The sequence below is a fragment of the Capricornis sumatraensis genome, chromosome 9, assembly GCF_032405125.1.
Source record: "Capricornis sumatraensis isolate serow.1 chromosome 9, serow.2, whole genome shotgun sequence".
Classification (NCBI taxonomy): Eukaryota; Metazoa; Chordata; class Mammalia; order Artiodactyla; family Bovidae; genus Capricornis; species Capricornis sumatraensis.
In genome coordinates, this window is record NC_091077.1 from 60,246,553 (window position 1) to 60,262,678 (window position 16,126).

The 16,126-nt window shown below is 45.5% G+C and overlaps 1 protein-coding gene across 1 annotated transcript in view; it reads left to right on the plus strand.

Moving 5' to 3' along the window:
* ABLIM3 (actin binding LIM protein family member 3) overlaps nucleotides 1-16,126 on the plus strand; it is an 87,595-nt gene that overhangs the window by 46,901 nt on the left and 24,568 nt on the right. The window contains exons 7-9 of the mRNA XM_068981118.1: nucleotides 6,895-6,953; nucleotides 9,266-9,337; nucleotides 15,064-15,219. Coding sequence (XP_068837219.1) covers nucleotides 6,895-6,953; nucleotides 9,266-9,337; nucleotides 15,064-15,219 — 287 coding nt within the window. The remainder of the gene's footprint in view (nucleotides 1-6,894; nucleotides 6,954-9,265; nucleotides 9,338-15,063; nucleotides 15,220-16,126) is intronic.

Consider the following 16,126-nt stretch of genomic DNA (forward strand, 5'->3'; position numbering starts at 1 on the left):
CCAGCTCTGGGTTTCATAAATCTCCACTCATGCAAAAAAAAAAGAAAGAAAGATGTTGGCGCATGGAATTTACAGGTCTGGCAGAGATGGGGGTGGGTCCCCAAACCTTGAATAAGCCAAAATGTTACAGGGGTGAGGTATGTTGTAACCAGTCAGACAGGTAAAACTGAATGCTGACTCTACTTGGGACTCAGAACAGCCTTAACGCTCAGCTGAGGGACGGTTTTAGAGATTTAGATGTCTGACTCTGAGTCAGCTGAATCATAAATAGCTAATCTTTCACTTCCATAACATTTGCAGAATCTGGAATTGTGGGTGATAGTCTCAGAGGATGGGAGAGTGAGTCGTGAAATCACTAGTCTAACTAACAGTGTGGAAGTCTTGCAGGTGAGGAGCTCTGTCGTGTCACATTGGTTTCTTTACCCCGTGACATTCCAGGGTAACAGATTTGAAGTATTAACTGGTAGTTAGCCTTGTGGTTCTCTAATTTAGAATCAAAAATCACCTAGGGAGCTTGTTAAAACCGCAGATTGCCAGGCCCCCCTCTAGAAAATTGACTTCAGGAACTCTTGGGGGTGGGGCGGGAGTGGTCGGGATGCTGCATTTCACCAGGCTGCTGGGCAGGTGGTCCACAGGTCCCATTTTAACAAGCCCTAATCTGCTAAATCTTACAGACACTCAATCTGGAATTGTAGCTGTCATATCAGAGTTTAGACTATACCAGTTGTCCAAATCTCTGAGTCCACTTCAGAGAATTCAACTGCCTAAAATCGAGTATCGTGTTTCTTTTGTTTCTTCATTCATCCAGTATTTATTAAGAATCTGTGGTCCCGTCAGGTTTGTCTGTAGATAAAACAAATGTGAATCCTGCTCCTTGCAGAACCTACATTCTGGTCCAGATTGTTGAATGGGGCAAATTTTTTTTTTTTTTTCTGTACAGAGGTGCCTGTTAAATTGGAAGCAGAATCTCTAAGGGTTTCAGTTCAGTTCAGTTCAGTCGCTCAGTCGTGTCTGACTCTTTGCGACCCCATGAATCGCAGCACGCCAAGGCCTCCCTGTCCATCACCATCTCCCGGAGTTCACTCAGACTCACGTCCATCGAGTCCCTGATGCCATCCAGCCATCTCATCCTCAGTTGTCCCCTTCTCCTCCTGCCCCCAATCTCTCCCAGCATCAGAGTCTTTTCCAATGAGTCAACTCTTCACATGAGGTGGCCAAAGTACTGGAGCTTCGGCTTTAGCATCATTCCTTCCAAAGAAATCCCAGGGCTGATCTCCCTCAGAATGGACTGGTTGGATCTCCTTGCAGTCCAAGGGACCCTCAAGAGTCTTCTCCAACACCACAGTTCAAACGCATCAATTCTTTGGCACTCAGCCTTCTTCACAGTCCAACTCTCACATCCATACATAACCACAGGAAAAACCATAGCCTTGACTAGACGGACCTTAGTCAGCAAAGTAATGTTTCTGCTTCTGAATATACTATCTAGGTTGGTCATAACTTTTCTTCCAAGGAGTAAGCGTCTTTTAATTTCATGGCTGCAGTCACCATCTGCAGTGATTTTGGAGCCCAAAAAAATAAAGTCTGACGCTGTTTCTACTGTTTCCCCATCTATTTCCCATGAAGTGATGGGACCGGATGCCATGATCTTTGTTTTCTGAATGTTGAGCTTTAAGCCAACTTTTTCACTCTCCTCTTTCACTTTCACCAAGAGGCTTTTTAGTTCCTCTTCACTTTCTGCCATAAGGGTGGTGTCATCTGCATATCTGAGGTTATTGATATTTCTCCCAGCAATCTTGATTCCAGCTTGTGTTTCTTCCAGTCCAGTGTTTCTCATGATGTACTCTGCATATAAGTTAAATAAGCAGGGTGACAATACACAGCCTTGACGTACTCCTTTTCCTATTTGGAACCAGTCTGTTGTTCTATGTCCAGTTCTAACTGTTGCTTCCTGACCTGCATACAGGTTTCTCAAGAGGCAGGTCAGGTGGTCTGGTATTCCCATCTCTTTCAGAATTTTCCACAGTTTATTGTGATCCACACAGTCAAAGGCTTTGGCATAGTCAATAAAGCAGAAATAGATGTTTTTCTGGAACTCTTGCTTTTTCCATGATCCAGTGGATGTTGGCAATTTGATCTCTGGTTCCTCTGCCTTTTCTAAAACCAGCTTGAACATCAGGGAGTTCACGGTTCACGTATTGCTGAAATCTGGCTTGAAGAATTTTGAGCATTACTTTACTAGCATGTGAGATGAGTGCAACTGTGCAGTAGATTGAGCATTCTTTTGCATTGCCTTTCTTTGGGATTGGGATGAAAGCTGACCTTTTCCAGTCCTGTGGCCACTGCTGAATTTTCCAAACTTGCTGGCATATTGACTGCAGCACTTTCACAGCATCATCTTTCAGGATCTGAAACAGCTCAACTGGAATTCCATCACCTCCACTAGCTTTGTTCGTAGTGATGCTTTCTAAGGCCCACTTGACTTCACATTCCAAGATGTCTGCCTCTAGATTAGTGATCACCTCATCATGATTATCTGAGTCGTGAAGATCTTTTTTGTACAGTTCTTCCGTGTATTCTTGCCACCTCTTCTTAATCTCTTCTGCTTCTGTTAGGTCCAGACCATTTCTGTCCTTTATCGAGCCCATCTTTGCATGAAATGTTCCCTTGGTATCTCTAATTTTCCTGAAGAGATCTCTAGTCTTTCCCATTCTGTTGTTTTCCTCTATTTCTTTACATTGATCGCTGAAGAAGGCTTTCTTATCTCTTCTTGCTATTCTTTGGAACTCTGCATTCAGATGCTTATATCTTTCCTTTTCTCCTTTGCTTTTCGCCTCTCTTCTTTTCACAGCTATTTGTAAGGCCTCCCCAGAGAGCCATTTTGCTTTTTTGCATTTCTTTTCCATGGGGATGGTCTTGATCCCTGTCTCCTGTACAATGTCACGAACCTCATTCCATAGTTCATCAGGCACTCTATCTATCAGATCTAGACCCTTAAATCTATTTCTCACTTCCACTGTATAATCATAAGGGATTTGATTTAGGTCATACCTGAATGGTCTAGCGGTTTTTGGAGAAGGGAATGGCAAGCCACTTCAGTATTCTTGCCTTGAGAACCCCATGAACAGTAGGAAAAGGCAAAATGATAGGATACCAAAAGAGGAACTCCCCAGGTCATTAGGTGCCCAGTATGCTCCTGGAGATCAGTAGAGAAATAACTCCAGAAAGAATGAACGGATGGAGCCAAAGCAAAAACAATACCCAGTTGTGGATGTGACTGGTGATAGAAGCAAGATCCGATGCTGTAAAGGGCAATATTGCATAGGAACCTGGAATGTCAGGTCCATGAATCAAGGCAAATTGGAAGTGGTCAAACAGGAGATGGCAAGGGTGAACGTCGACATTCTAGGAATCAGCGAACTGAAATGGACTGGAATGGGTGAATTTAACTCAGATGACCATTATATCTACTACTGCGGGTAGGAATCCCTCAGAAGAAATGGAGTAGCCATCATGGTCAACAAAAGAGTCCGAAATGCAGTACTTGGATGCAATCTCAAAAATGACAGAATGATCTCTGTTTGTCTCCAAGGCAAACCATTCAATACCACAGTTATCCAAGTCTATGCCCCAACCAGTAACGCTGAAGAAGCTGAAGTTGAATGGTTTTATGAAGACCCACAAGATCTTTAAAACTAACACTCAAAAAAGATGTCCTTTTCATTATAGGGGACTGGAATGCAAAAGTAGGAAGTCAAGAAACACCTGGAGTAACAGGCAAATTTGGCCTTGGAATGCGGAATGAAGCAGGGCAAAGACTAATAGAGTTTTGCCAAGAAAATGCACTGGTCATAGCAAACACCCTCTTCCAACAACACAGGAAAAGACTCTACACATGGACATCACCAGATGGTCAACACCGATATCAGATTGATTATATTCTTTGCAGCCAAAGATGGAGAAGCTCTATACAGTCAACGAAAACAAGACTGGGAGCTGACTGTGGCTCAGATCCTGAACTCTAAGGGTTTGGAGAGATAATAAACATCTATTAGGGTAACTACTACATGATGTGTCTCCTCAAAAATGTCCCTGCTGAGCAACTATACACCCAATGTGTGCTTGAATATTGCCAGGAACGGGAGGCTCACTCTCTGAGTGAACCCATTCAGTCTTTAAAGGTTAAATTTTCCTTCCCTGAAACTTCTGCCCTTAATACTTTTTTTTTCAATTTTTGAAAGTCTTTTAATTCATTTTTATGCGATTTTGAAAGGCTATTTTCCATTTACAGTTGTTATGAAATATTGTCTATATTCCCTGTGTTGTACAATACAACCTTGATCCTGTCTTATACCCAGTACCTTGTACCTCCCACTCCCCTGCCCTTAATCCTTGTTCTGCTTTGTAAGACTCACTGAGCAAGTTAATCTCTCTTCCCCTGGAGAGGCATTGAAATATTCAAAAGTCCTTTCCTCCTTTCTGTTACGTCTTCTCCATGGAGAAGACCCTGCTTTAAGGCCTAATTTTGGGGCTCCTCCCCATCCTGGTCACCAGTATCCTGTGGGTACATATCAGTCTGTCTCTCTTTTTTAAAAAAATACAAAGATAGGCTCCAACCAGTCATTCATTCATCTGCATCAGGTACTATTTTAGGAAGAAAGCTATTGACTGATGACATATGCAGACCATAATCTCACAGAGGTCTTTATGAACAAATCATCTTTTCTTACCTTCATTTATCTAAGTTTGCCACTACAACAAATCCCTTCTCTTTATTTATATTATATATATATATATATATATTATAAATTTGTTTGTGTGGCTGTGCCCAGTCTTGGTTGCGGCATGTGGTATTTAGTTCCCTGACCAGGAATCAAACCCGGGCCCCTACATTAGGAGCACAGAGTCTCCCTGGACCACCAGGGAAGTCCCCCTTCCCTCTTTAATTTAAATGATATACTGCCAAAACCCAAACTTCTGATTTTTAAAAATTTCTATTTTTTTTTAATTTTTAAAGATTATAACTATTTACTTACAGTTTATTTCTTCCTTTTGACCCCTCCCTCCCCCTTCACACACACACACTACTTATGAAAATCTGCTTTCCTGTATGGAGAATACTGAAGCCAGTTGTGGCTCGGCCTTATTTCAGAACAGATATGTCTGTGGCCTGGAGAGATCATCTAGTCTGACCTGTTCCCTCTGTGCCTCACTTCCCCCCATGAGAACCTCCGTCTGACCCTTTACCTTCCCTGTGTCTCTCTCACTTAATCTCATGACCTTCTGAGACATCTGTGTCCCCCTCATCCATTTCCTACAATGACCTGTAACATGTGCTTCCTGCCAGAGCCACTGCAATAAACAACTGCTGGTAGATTCAGAGGCAACTCAGAGAGGACCTGGAAATGCTCTCTCTAATTATTCCCAAAGCTGGGGTCCCCACCCATCACTTGGTAGTGGACACACCCTAAGATTGCTGGCTCTAGCTGCAGACCCAGAGTCCCCCTACTGGGTTCCAAGAGCCATTGCACTTTTCACTGGGAGGAAATACACTCATGCAGAACCAATTAGCGTCAGCAAGCAAACACCTGCAAACATCAGCAAACAAGAATCAGATCCCTGTCCCTCAAGTGACAAAACTGGCCCTGGCATTCAAATTTTTGAGATGAAAATAACGTCTCAGGCCCTCCAAAGCCCACCTCACTGTTACTCAGATGAAGAAACTGGGACGGAGCAGAGCCCAGAAGGGCTGCTAACTTTGGGCCCCTCCTGTCTCCACCTCACTGTTCAACCTTACACTACCCGCTGTCACTTACTTAGTATCCAGCCCTAGTGGTTCCAGGCAACAAACTGTAATGGAAAAGATATTCTAAAAACAAAGTCAGACAAACAAATGCCATCTGGGAGCTCAGGAATCTAGCCATTTGCTGGCTCCTTTCCTTTTAGGGTTGATTACAGGAACAGTGGCACCAGAGGGATAACATGTTCCTATTTTTCCTTCTAATCCAAGACACCTGTCCTTTCTTTGGGGAATGTGTGATATTTGGGGCTTCTTCTCAACACGTGACTGGCCACCTGTTGCTCATGCCTTTCCAAATAGGCCTGTCCGGTTGGGGCCTGGCCAACTGGACCCCCCCACACACAAGAAAACATGGGCGGCCGAATATACTAAATTTGAGGAGTCTGAAGTCTCTTAGGATTTAGCAGGTCAAGACTGTGCTCTGGAGCAGAATATGCTTCATGACACCTCCTCCCCTTGAACGTGATAGCTCTGGTAGACTGTCCTAAGTCTCTGATGAGAGAGGAAGGCTGGAGTTCATACGGGCTGTCCCTTTATTTCACCTCCACTGTCATTCATTCATTCGACAAATATTTATTGACCACCTGCTCTGTGTCACTCACTGCCAATCGTCCACTCATCTCATCACCCCACAAACATGTACAGAGCCCCTGCTGAGAGCAGAGCCCCATGCTGGATGCTGTGGGAGACCCAGTAAGGAAGCAAGCTCAGCTCCCACCCACAAGGATCTCTTAATTTAGTTGGGGTGATAAATCCACAAGCTACTATGTTTTAAGGCCATATGTGCTGGAAATGATACAAAGAATGATGGATCACAGAGGAGAGCCAAGTCACTCACAGCTGCCAGGTAAGAGGTTCACAGGATGTCATATGAGATGTGGACCTTGGGGAAGGGCAGGGTGTGGACAGGCAGAGAGTGTGTGGGTGGCTGGAGCGATGTTGCAGCTGAGATCCAGGAAAACCAGGAGGTCCTCCTGGCTGCTGTCAGGCACATGTGCTGACAGGGGAGTAAATGGAGGTGGGCATGGGGAGAAACCCAGGATTCTGGTGGGTGTGAAAGGTCTGAAATTTTTATTATTTTCCTGGTCCCTTAGGTTCTGAGGTCTGGCACCCCATCTGCAAGCAGGCAGCCCGGGCAGAGAAGAAGTTAAAGGTAAGCAAAGGTGGTAATGATACCAAACCAGACTTCTAGTCCCAGGTTGGAGGCAGTGCGCTTTGCTAGAGAATCGCGCCTTAGTGTGCACGCTTTCAAACGTGTGCCTGTATTCTTGGATTTCCTTAACAGTAACATCCACCCCATGGAGGTTTTGAAGGGATTGAGACATTGGATGTGAGAGCACTTTGAAAACTGTAAAGCACTGTATGAATATGAGTTTTTCATGTTTTGGGGGCAAGGCTACACCCTTCTCATTACTCGCCAGGATGGTGGCCTCTATGAGGCACAGATGTCATGGTTTTTCCCCAGCCTAAGGTCATTCATTAATAATAGTGGTTAAAATTGTCACAGAAGCTGACAGTTTGCAAAGCGTCTTCACAGCCACCCTCTGATTTAACACCGCAGGGCAGATGGGTAAAGAATTTTATCTTTGCTTGTGAGAAAACCAGGGCCTTAAAGAGGGTGATGACTGTCCCCAAGTCGTGCAGCCAGACAGGAGCACAGCCGGCCTCCCCAGACACATGCTGGAGCAGCTGAGGTCCTGTGTCCCTCTGAATGACTGTACCAGGAAGGCCCATGAATCTGGGTTCTTGATCCTAGGACTGCAGGAGGGGTGGGGCACGGCTCCCAAGTCCTTGATGCTGTGGAGGGGAGCCCTGGGGTGTGTGTTGGGGGCCCCCGATGACCTCTAAGGTGTCTCTCCACCCTGGTCCCCCGTATTAACTCGGCTTTTGGGACGCTATGAAAGTTACCTGCTGGAATCTCAACTCAAAACACATGTGTACAGTTTCTGACCAGCTGGTTAAACTATACCCTTTGCCATCTCATCTGTTCCATTTGTGAAAGAGCTGGTTATTGATGCAAATTTTTTTGAGCTGTGAGTTTTTTCCCCAATTTCTTCCAAGGCCTCTCCTTTTTAAGGTGTAAGAAGACATATTTGTCCTTTTCTTCCACAATTTCCTTCTCTTTGTTGGCACTTCTCAAATTTCAGTTACCTGTCTATAAACGTGATGCTTTTTGCTGTATCTGTGTACCATTTATATCATCATGTACTTCTTTTTTTGTTGAAATCACTTACTCCTTTTTAGTTAATCAAACTTATTTTAAAATGAGACTTTGTATCACCCAGTGGAAAATCAGTATTTTGCTTTCTATAAATAGAAGGCAACCCTAAAATAAATTCATTGAAAATGAAATATTTTAGAAGACTAACTCTAGAAATTTTAGCTAATCATGTTGCCTGTACTTTCTTTTTTCTAAAAAAGAAAGGTGGGGGAGAGAGTTGGGGAATAGAATTAGCAATTGTTATTGAAATGTATTAGGACCAAATTAAGATCTCTTCCTTAATCTAACCAAGAGGATTGAAATAGAATTTTACATTTTATTCTCTCACTCTATGACTCAGTATTATCAAATTTTTTCCTAAATTCATCTCCCCAGAGACACAGTAGTCCGTGATCTCCGTTTGGGAAGCGGTGCCGTGGGGCCCAACTTAGAATGCTTTACAGGCTTCTCTAGTGGCTTTACCTTGTAGGATGAGAGATCCTGAAGGGGATGTAGCAGTCCTTAAGACAAGCCCCTCATTGCACAGATCAGGAACTCGAGATGCCTAAAATCACATAGTGAACCTTGATTTCCAATTTGTTTACTATTTAACCGCGCTTGCTACCACTCTCTTAAGCATACCAAAGATGAACACAGTGCTTTTCTGTTAAGGGAGCCATTAAGCCATCATTGCCATTGTTCAGAGAAAGATTTTTTAAGTTTCTCACTTAGGTTGATGTCATTTTGCCAAGGGTACACTATAAAAAGAATCAGCATATTGTGCAAATTACGCAGCATTTAACCTACCTTTCTATTCTGTATAAACAAACTGCTAAAGAATGAGGCTAACCAGTTTTATCCATTTAAAGTAAATACATTATTGACTAGGATAAGCCAAAATGACAAGTTTTTATGAGTAGATTTTTCTTGCCTGGAGAATTCCATAAACAGAGGAGCCTGGTGGGCTCCAGTCCATGGGATCGCAAAGAGTCGGACACAACTGAGCGACTCTCACTACTATCTAACAGGCCAGTTAAAAATACTTGAAAAACAAATTCTGTCCAACCGCGTAAAGTCCTGTGCATTCCCACTTTCATCCAGTCAGACATTGATTTAAAAGGCAGACTATGAAGAGGTAGTACAGAAAGAGCTAGAGAGTGCTTTTAGCAGTGTTACTAATGTGTCCCAAAGAACTGTACCCCATCTCCCCGCCCCACCAAGCGGCAGGCGCAGCCTCTCACCCTCTGCCTTCCTCTCTCCCACAGCATCGGCGGACATCTGAAACTTCCATCTCACCCCCTGGCTCTAGCATCGGGTCACCCAACCGAGTCATCTGCGTATGTATCACTTTGCAGCCACTAACCCGTTTTCTTCCCCGGGGCCTAGTAACTAAAGAGTTTCTGCATGCATGCTCAATCACTAAGTCATGTCCAACTCTTTGTGACCCCATGGACTGTAGCCCGCCAGGTTCCTCTGTCCATGAAATTCTTCAGGCAAGAATACTGGAGTGGGTTGTCATGCCCTCCTCCAGGGGATCTTCCTGACCCAAGGATCAAACCCACCGTCTCCTACATTGCAGGCAGATTCTTTACTGCTGAGTCGCCGGGGAAGCCCCAAAGAGTCTCTGAAGACAGGCGAAGTTGGCAGTCAGGTTTCCACCCATCTGGTACCTCGTGTGTGCCTGTCCTGTGCCAGGCTCTGTGCTGGGTCCTGAGGATGCAGCAGGGCCCAGGGGCAACACGCGCCCTGCCCTTGTGGAGCCCGCAGCCTCGTAATAGTTACAGGGATCACATTCCGTTCACAAGGAGCTCTGAAACCAGTGTGACATGCCTCTTTCCCAAGACTCATTGGGACCAGGGCAGGAAGAAAACTTGGATCACAGTGGTATTCAGAGTAGGTCTTGGGTGGGATGTTGTGGAGATGATGGTGTGTGGTAAAGAGGCAGACAGGAGGGAGAAGCCATAGGAATGTGGAAACATGGCTGTAAAGGCTCTGCAAACATAAAGAGCTTTCTGATCATGTGAGGAGTCCAAGGGTGGAGTAAACTGCACGCCTGAGTCTGAGTTCCCAGCTCCAGAGGCTTCGAACACAGAGACGCCTCTCATTTGCAGGGATGTGGCAGAAAGGAAAGAGTTGAGTTAGGTGACCTCACAGGCCCCTTGGATGTGTAATGTATTCATTCATTCATTAAGCAGATAGGTACTCAGTGTCCCCTCTGGCCTAAGTGCTGGGCTCTGGTGAACTGCATTCACCTGCTGCCTGTCCTCGTAACACTGACCCCATAATTCCACAGATAATCAGATGGCACTCTAATAAGTGCTCATAAGAAAATGTGCGGGGTGCTCTGCTGATGCTGCAGCTGAACAGAGGGACCTGACAGCCTAGGATCATTTGGAAGAAGACTCCTGAGGAAGAAACAGTTAGCTCAGGCCTGAGAAGTAAATGGAAGTGAGGTCACAAAGGTGGGGGTGGGCCGAGCCAGAGTGGATCTCAGTCAGTAGCCCCCAGATTCCAGAGCCCTGCAGCCTTCCTCAGGTCAAAGAGCCACGAAGACCAGAAATGAGGGAAGTGGTCTAGAGCAGGAAACCCACTCCTCATAAGAAGCTCTAGAGACAGCCAGCAGCCCACCATTGCTTCATCATCATTTCACTCCAGACCCCCATTGTTTCCTCCTTGATCCCTGGATAACGTCCATTGACGAGACTATTTCCTCTCCTTTCGTTCTCTTTTCAAATGAAAAAGAGACAGGAGTTACCACTGACTGCAACTTCAATATGGGTCAATATAGCCATATGGCTCCCGCAAAAGACAAGTGACTTTGATCACAGGCTGTCCTCATTGGAGATTCCAGTCCAGAACAAGAGAGCTAATAGTCCCCCTGGTGCTGTGAATGGGGTCAGACCAAAGTAGGATTAATGAGCTTAGTTTCAGGGCTTACAGGGTGAGAAGGTCACTGACAAAAATGAGCATGTCTCTAGAAGAGTGTTACCAGGATATGGGAGCTCAGACACACACAGGGACACAGAATGCCACTGGCCCCTGGCCGTCCCCTCCCTGGGGAGCCCCTGAACTTTGTGATGTAAGTTAGGCCCTGATGACGTTCACCCTGGAGTTCCGAGTTCATAGAGCTGCCCCTTGGAGAAGCAGCCCCACTCCAGATGAACAGCAGGAGCTGGGGGCACCCACCATGGCGTCCTCCAAATGGGGACTTCTCCGCGGAGACCAGTCGCCCCTGGCAGCCCAGCACCGGCCTGTGTGTCTCCCTTCCTGTACTCCCCTGCCCTCACCTCCAGCTGCTCTGGGAAGGGACTGCCCTTGTCATGTGAGCCTTGTTTTAAGTCAGACCATTGCAAGCACAGTTTCCAAATTCAAGGAAGAATCCACTCAGCCATTTCTGGGGCACTTCGTAATAGGCAGAAAGATCAAGTATTGGCTTCGTGTTCATAAGTATGGAGGTTTGGTATTAGGATGATCCATGAACCTGGAGGGGCAGGTTCTTTCAAACTGTGTTCCACTCCCCACTGACTGCTAGAATCATCCCCAGCCCAATGTGTTCTCTTTCTTCCCTCCTTCCTGCTAATTATGTTAGGATGCCTCTGATATTGACAAGTCTGTAAGATACCAAGAGCTCTCAAGGTCAAGATCTAGCATCCCAGGACAAAAGGCAGCAGTTAATTCAGCAAGTGGAGTCTCCTGATAAGGTTCTCTTACCCACAAACCCCCAGATTGGTTCAGACATGGGCATCTGACCTGGGCAGGGTCTAGCAGAAATAAGATGGCATGGTTCAAGGGGTGTGAGTGTGAAGGGAGCATGTACAAAAGCATGGGTAGGACCAGGGCACCCATGAGACCTACTGTGGCGAAGGGTGTTGCCACCCCAGGCCTGAAGGGAAGGACTGGCCAGGCTGGAGCTGTGGCAGAGCAGGAGTCAAGGCCACTAAGGGCGGGCAGGGCCATGCAGGGGAGACATAGACACAGCCCCTCTCTCCACTCAGTGTCAGCCTGCGGGCGTCCCCTGTTGACCAAACCCAGCTGACAACCAGAGCGCCTGTAACACAGTCCATGGGACCTCAGAGCAGGGTCAGGGGAGTGGGCTGTGGGTCTCAGCTGAGCAGACAGTGAACAGCACAGTGCCCAGACAGCAGCGCGATGGGATGGGGATGGAGGAGTGGAAGGGCCTTGGGAAGTGTTTAAAATATCAACAGTCCTAAGGTCTTTATGAAAGTTGCTGTCTCTATGGCAGTCTTGACTCTTGAGACTTCCGCCACCCAGGTACTGGGAGAATATTATAGAATAATAGTCTCCCTGGATTCTCTCTTAATCTACCTCACCTAGGGACCTTGTAAGCCACAGTGGTTTCGGGAGACAGACTCTGATTGACCACAGTGGAAACTGGGACCAGAAACAGGGAATGGCTGGAGGACACAGACACAGAAAGGACACGGCTCCAGGCGCCATGAGACGGGCGCTGTCCCCAGCAGGGGAAGCTGTCCCTCGACCCTTGCTCTTCCAGAGGGCTGCATTCAGGCGAAGTCAGGTGGTCGATAGAGGCTCGCTTCAGTTCAGTGCGAGGAGCAGCTCTCTTGAGTGCAGCAACCTCACCGTCCCGGGGAGCCAGGAGAGGCCAGTGGAGGGGCAGGCTCCCAGGCTAGACTGCCTGGGCTTGAATTCTAGTACTGCTACTTATTAGCTATGTCACCTTGGGCGAGTTCGTTGATTTCTCTGTGCCTGTTTCCTTATGCAAAAATGAGGGTAATATTAGTATGTACTATTAGAGCTGGGGGTTCTATTAACTCAGTTAATCCATAGAAGGGACTTAGGATGCAGTCTGGCTTATTATAAATGGTCATCACATGTTCACGGGTGTTTACTGTCATGATTAATTCCGTCTTTACATCTTCAGCATCTTCTTCAAGGATCCCCTCACTGTGTGGGCTTGGAAGGCTGGATTCAGCCCTACTGGCTAAGTAGTGCAAGTTAGAGGGTCTTTGGGGCTATAATTAATTTCCTCATCTGGAAAATAGGAATAATATTTAATTTTTATGTTATATTGGAGAATAGTTGATTTACAATATTGTGTGAGTTTCAGGTGTACAACAGAGCTACTCAGCTGTACATATATGCATATCCATTCTTTTTCAGATTCTTTTTCCGTTACAGAATATTGAGTAGAGTTCCCTGTGCTATACAGTAGGTCCCTGTGGGCTATTCATTCCGTATATACTAGTGAGTATCTGTCAGTCCCGAACTCGCAGTCTATCCCTCCCCTCCACCTTGACACTTCTGCTTTCGAAGTCTGTGAGTCTGTTGTGTTCATTTGTATCCTTTTTTTAGATTCCACATATAAGTGATATCATGTGGTATTTGTCTTTCTCTGTCTGACTTATTTCGCTTAGTATGACAGTCTCCAGGCTCATTCATGTTGCTGTAAATGGTATTATTTCCCTCTTCCTAGGGCTGAGATTCTGCTGTGTGAGTGTCCCTTCCTCTGTTGATGGACGCTTAGGTTGCCTCCATGTCTTGACTATTGTAAATGGTGCTGCAGTGAACATTGGGCTGCATGTATCTTTTTGAAGTACGGTTTTCTGTGGATATATGCTCAGGAATGAGATTGCTGGATCATATGGTAACTCTCTTTCTGTACTATTCTCTGTAGTGGTTATACCAATTTATATTCCCACCAACCATGTAGGAGGGTTCCCTTTTCTCCACACTCTCTGCAGAAATGACTGGCTGTAAACTTTTTGGTGATGGCTACTCGACTGGTGTGCGGTGATATCTCATTGTAGTTTTTTTTTTTTTTTTGCATCTTTCATAATTGGCGATGTTGAGCACCTTCTCATGTGCCTCCTGGCCATCTGTATGTCTTCTTTGGAGAAATGTCTACTTAGATTTCTTGCCTATTTTTTGATTGAATTGTTTGTTTTGTTTTCCTGGATATTCAGCTATAGGAGCTGTTCATGTATTTTGGAGATTAATCCCTTATTGGTCACTTCATTTGCAAATATTTTCTCCCATTCTGTGGGTTATCGTTTTGTTTGATTTCCGTTTGCTGTGCAAAAATTTTTAAGTTTAATTAGATTCCATTTGTTTATTTTTGCTCTTATTTTCATTACTCTATGAGGTAGATCCAAAAAGATATTGCTATGCTTTATGCCAAAGAGTATTTTGCCTGTTTTCCTCTAAGAGTTTTATATTATCTGGTCTCAAATTTAGGTTTTTAGTCCATTTTGAGTTTATGTATGATGTTGGGCTTCCCTGGTGCTCAGTGATAAAGAATCCGCCTGCCAATGCAGAAGGCACAGTTTTGATCCCTGGATCAGGAAGACCCCCGCGAGAAGGAAATGGCAACTCATGGGACTTCCTTACCTAGGAAATCCCATGGATAGAGGAGCCTGGTGGGCTACACTCCTTGGGGTCACAAAGAGTTGGACTTAGTGACTAAACAGCAACAGCAATATATGATGTTAATGAGTGTTTGATTTCATTCTTATACATGTAGATGTCCAGTTTTCCCAACACCACTCATTGAAGAGACTTTTTCTCCATAGTATATTCTTGCCTCTTTTGTGGTAGATTAATTGACCATTGGTACATGGGTTTATTTCTGGCATTTCTGTCCTGTTCCATTGATATATTTCTGTTTTTGTGCCAGTACCAAACTGTTTTGATTACTGTAGCTTTGTAGTATAGTCTGAAGTCAGAAGCCTGATTCCTCCAGGTTTGTTTTTCCTTCTTAGGATTGTTTTGGTTATTCAGGGTCTTTTGTGTTTCCATACAAGTTTAAACATTTTTTTAATTCTAAAAAATAGGAACAATGTTGGCCCTTCTTTCACAGAAGTGACCTAACATTTAGAAAAGGTCATTCCTGTACAGCACAGGATAGCACACATGTGTGTTCACCGTCAGCCCGGGTGGAATGAATAACCTGTCTTATTTTCACATTTTCTGAGTCTGCCATCTTAACTGAAGAGGCTTATTCCCTCTGTGCCTGGCTTTTATTTCCACTCTCCTTTCCCGCTTATCTTTCTGCTTCTTTCCTCTCCATTTCCCTCTTCCTCAGGCTAAAGTGGATAATGAGATCCTTAATTACAAAGACCTGGCAGCTCTCCCCAAGGTTAAGTCAATCTACGAGGTACAACGCCCTGACCTCATTTCCTACGAGCCTCATTCCAGATACACGTCCGACGAGATGCTGGAGAGGTGTGGCTATGGAGAGGTATGGGGTCTCGCCCTCTCTCTGGGGCCGGTGGAGGAGAGGAGAGCCCACGGGGTCCCCAGGCCCCTCGATCACAGAGACTGAGGCCTCCATAGCGGTGGCCCCCAGACTCTTTCAAACTGGTTTTTATAGTCAACACTTAAAAATCAAGCCATTTCATCCAAAATCTGGCTTTTCTTGAAAAATCAGAGCTGGCAACACAACCCCAGTATTTCCACCACCTGGAGATGGGGAGCAGCACCCTCTGTAGTCAAGACACCAGCTCCCCAATTCTCTCTGATCCCCACTACACCCTGAGAACCCCAACATTAAAGCCAAGAACCTGTGACCACTTATTGCTTGAGCTGTTTTTCCTCCTACCGTGGAGAGGTTTTATACACAGCCTCTAGTTCTCATCACCAGCCAGGCTCAGAGGCCAGTTAAGTTTATAAACCCTGGTTAGGTAGGTTCTCTGGGTGTTGCCCCTGGCCTGTGCTCAGGACAAGAGACACTCTTATAAAAAGGCAGCATCAGAAGGGTTTTGAAATAACTAAATGGCTGCTGGACAAGAGAAACCATTCTCTGAGGCAGGCAGTGGTCCTGCTACCAGAGATTCTGGCAGCAGACATCCCAGGAGGTGTCCAACCCATCCCAGGCCCCTGCGCTGAGACCATCTGGCACTTTAGAAGGGGCCCTGGCCTTGTCCCCACTTCACTGCTGACCCCTTCCTCTCTAAGGAGGATGAGGTTTCATTTGGTTTAAGAGCCCAGATTTAAGAGCTAAGATTTTCTGAGTTCTGGCCTCTGAAATGGACCAGTAAAAGGAAACCAAGCATTTGGTCGAGGCTGAGTCTCCTGAAGCCAGAGATGGCAAACAGGGGGCCACAGGCCAGCGCCAGATTTGTTTTGTTTCACTCACAGAGTGTCTT